General features: G+C 37.7%; 1 protein-coding gene across 1 annotated transcript; it reads right to left on the reverse strand.

Moving 5' to 3' along the window:
• Window positions 1-727: 727 nt before the first annotated feature.
• LOC133299850 (uncharacterized) lies at window positions 728-2438 on the reverse strand. Its single transcript, XM_061499349.1, has 3 exons — window positions 1790-2438; window positions 1267-1524; window positions 728-1176 (listed from the first exon to the last, which is right to left on the reverse strand). The coding sequence occupies exons 1-3, from the start codon at window positions 2436-2438 to the stop codon at window positions 728-730; spliced, it is 1356 nt and encodes a 451-aa protein (XP_061355333.1).
• Between the last annotated feature and the right edge of the window lie 1237 nt (window positions 2439-3675).

Genomic DNA, 3675 nt, shown 5'->3' on the forward strand with positions numbered 1-3675 from the left:
TATTGACTAATTTATTACATGTTCATTTGCCGAATGAGTATGATAATTTGTTACACATTCCATTACAGGTTTAATTCCCTACCTCCCTTTAAGCCACATGAGCAGTCTTGGTATCGGGAAAACCTTGACACGCTTTATAGAGACGAGGTTTGTGATATCTATTTAGTAATTGTTTTTTATTTATATACATATTAAAGTTGGTGGTAATTGTGTACTTGTTACTCGTTTTTTTATATGTGGGTTATGTGGTAGCCATACGGAGAGTACCATACAACATTGTTTGTATCTGATCATGAGCGGTACTTATGGTTGGCCATTACTCCTATCATTTGCTTCCACACAGTTGAGTACGCTCAACCGGATAGATGTAAGCGACAATTTGGTTTTGATCAGCCCATACCGCGGAGACCAAGAAAGCTAAAGGGTGTTCATGATCTAACTCTGCGAGGGAAGAAGGATGATAATTGGGAGCGTAAGTTGAGGCCCTTCATACATCGATGGACGATCAGGGATACGTCCATACGTGTTCCCCCTGAACTGGTCGGGTTGATGTCCCCGAACCAAGAGTACCTACACTGGTACAGACAGCAAGGGAAACGTTTTGTCGCCAGGAAAGCTGCCAGGGTTGGACGAGCAGTAAGTTTTGACACTTCAATTATGAATATGATTATGTGTTTATACATTTTTAATTATGTGTGACGTGCTAACGAAGATTGGCAAGGAAGTACTACCAAGCCTCCAATGTCTCACCCTCAACAACGGCAAATGCAAATGGCACACATTCATTTTTACCATCTTGAGCTGTGGCAATCAATAACTTTCCCTTATATTTTCCGTATAGATGAGTGCCATCAATTTGTATCATTGGTTTGCAAAATTTAAATGCCTCACAACATTGTCTGAAAGTCCAGAAACAACGAACAAACGGTAACCAACTGCCCCCCAACAAAACAATTCTTTGTTTGAATATTGTAAAAGGAACCTGGTGAAAAGGAAGCATATATTCACACCAGTTGGGTAAAAATGCATAGGATTCCTCCCAATCACCATATAACATTGCCATTGCTTTCTGCTTCGCATACCATGCCTTTCGATATGAAACTTTGAATCCATATGAATGAGTTATCCTCTCCTGAACGAGCGAAATGGCCACTAAAGATTCGTTTTTTATCATCTCTGAATTACAAAAGCTGGATATAAACATTAACAGAACAACAGGTATATCAACTGAAATTTTAATGAGCTTTTTAATTTGAAATTACGTACCTACTACAAGTGCTGCAATAACGTCAAAATCAAGTTGTCGATGATCTTGAGAAAGATGGTCATTCAAGCAATTGTGCTTCCCACCCCATTTCTTTACCTTCCAATTTTCACCGTACGTTGGTTTGATTACCCTGACCCTCCACGGGCAACCTTGGACGTGTGCACAACATTTCATGCTTAATTTTGTGGGAGTGCTCTCAACCACAATTGCTTCTTGATGCTCCTTCATGAGGTAGCGCTTGATTGCCATCTGAGCCTCTTTTTTGGATATAAATTGTTGGTTAACAAACAACATTTTTTCCCAATTGCCAAGGACCCTGGATTGAACCTGAACTCTGCGTCCATGATTGTGCCTCACTCGGATAATCCCAATCAATATATGTGTAATGTGGAATTTCTGACCAAAAAAGATCAACAGGTGCATCGCCTACATGTACTACGTAATAATAATAATAGAATTGAATTATTTTCTTAATCAAAAATTGCAACAACCAAACTGTCAGTATATTAATTGATAGCATACCTTCAGGATGTTCTGGTACTTGACTCGATGTTGTGCCATGATGTACAACGATACGAGACTCCCCCAAATCATGCAATGGTTGAAGTTCAGTACCAGACCTGCCACATTCTTCGTCATTGTCCGATGCACTCGCATCCTCTAAAAGAAGACGATCCTCCATTGCAATATTTTCCTCATCATCTTCGTCATACTCCTCATCCATAACCCAAGTAGGGTCATGTTCATCTTCCTCAAACATGTTAACAGCAGGAACAGCAGATGATGATTCATTAAAAGGAGAAGTAAACCTAACTAACCTCATTGGTATGACAACTTCCTCCGCGGTTGTAGTATCCACATACAACTCTAAGAAATCCTTTCTACACTGGTTCAAGAACTCTTCCATTACCATATCGATGTCTTCGTCATCGACCACTTGCAAGCTAATGTATTGTTCACATTGCCATAATCTTGCTGTGACAAGAGTGATCATTTGGTTGTCTTGAAGACATAATTTTTGACGTATTTTCTGATGCAGCTCAGCAACCGTTGAGTTTCGTTTAATAGGTGATGGCCTTTTCTCCCCTACAAAAATGACACAACAACGACCTTCTTCTTTCCTACCGTTAAAATATAGAACAACACGAATAATATCAGAATTCGCACTCATTTTTAAAATCTAAATTTAAAAAGATAAAACAAAATATGGGTAAACAAGTGCAAACTATCAGAGAGTTTAGCATAACAATGACAGAATTGTGAAGAGTGTGTAGGGGGGTGGGTGTTTAAATAGCAGTCAGTTTAGTCACTCACGCCCATATTTGGGCATGTCTACCACACTGAACACGCCCAATCCTAGGCGTGTCTCTCTCCTGCCACACACGTCCTACCTTGGGCGTGTTTCTTGCAGAAGCTCACGCCCCACATGAGCGTGTCTCTCTCCATCAGAACACGCCCCATGTGGCCGTGTTTGGGTGCTATAGATTCGTAATTTTTTGCAAAATGACTACTTATTCGTAATTTTTTATTAAAAAAGTAATAAATTAATTTTTTTGCCGACTTTTCTATACTAAAGCCTCGCTGTATAAGTGATAACTGTCAAATCCATATAAAATAACCGAGATTGAGTCTAAGATTTTTAATTATTACATCGATAAAAATTGATCTATTTTTTATACCTACTCAAAAGTTTTGAAAGGTGACTTTAATTTGCTTTGTTAAATTATAAGGTTTTGAGTTAAGCCCTGCATTCTACTACTATTTGAAGAAACAATAGGCGCAACAATTAACTAGAGGTGAATGGGAAAACTTGGATCTTGGGATAAGATTCAAGTAGTTGAATCTCAAGGGTGGAATAGCAAGGTTCTACTGTGTATGAGATTTTATTTGGCTCTAAATTTAGTGAAATTACTTTTGCCAATTGGGACCGTGGTCCCCCCTATAAAGCCTAGGAGTTTTTTTTTTTCACGTTGAACTCTTTGTGTTCATCTATTTTCTGCACTATTTCTATTTTTAAATATTACAAAAAAAAAAAAAACTCAAATTTACGTTATCCAATTCAACCCCCTTCGTGAATAATGTTGGGACTTTAATATATTCATCCAATGAGAAGGGTGATAAAACATTCATATCTTACATATAATGGATGACTATTTTGATTAGATATTAATGGTCCCATTTGTATCGATTTATTGTTATTATGATTTTTGTGTTTAATTAAAATGTAACCATTATACATAAGGTTTTTTTTATCATTATATCCTTTAATTAATAACAAATTATCATCTTGCCCCTGTGGTCAGACCAAATACAATATGGACTGACCAATATGTATCGAGCCTAATCACATGCACACGATTGAGATGTGGATTGTTGTTCTTTGGTCTTGGGCCCGAGTTGAAGTTGGA

Source organism: Gastrolobium bilobum, unplaced genomic scaffold (genome assembly GCF_033153095.1).
Source record: "Gastrolobium bilobum isolate Gb01-03AN ecotype WA unplaced genomic scaffold, APGP_CSIRO_Gbil_v1 utg9035, whole genome shotgun sequence".
NCBI classification, from domain to species: Eukaryota; Viridiplantae; Streptophyta; class Magnoliopsida; order Fabales; family Fabaceae; genus Gastrolobium; species Gastrolobium bilobum.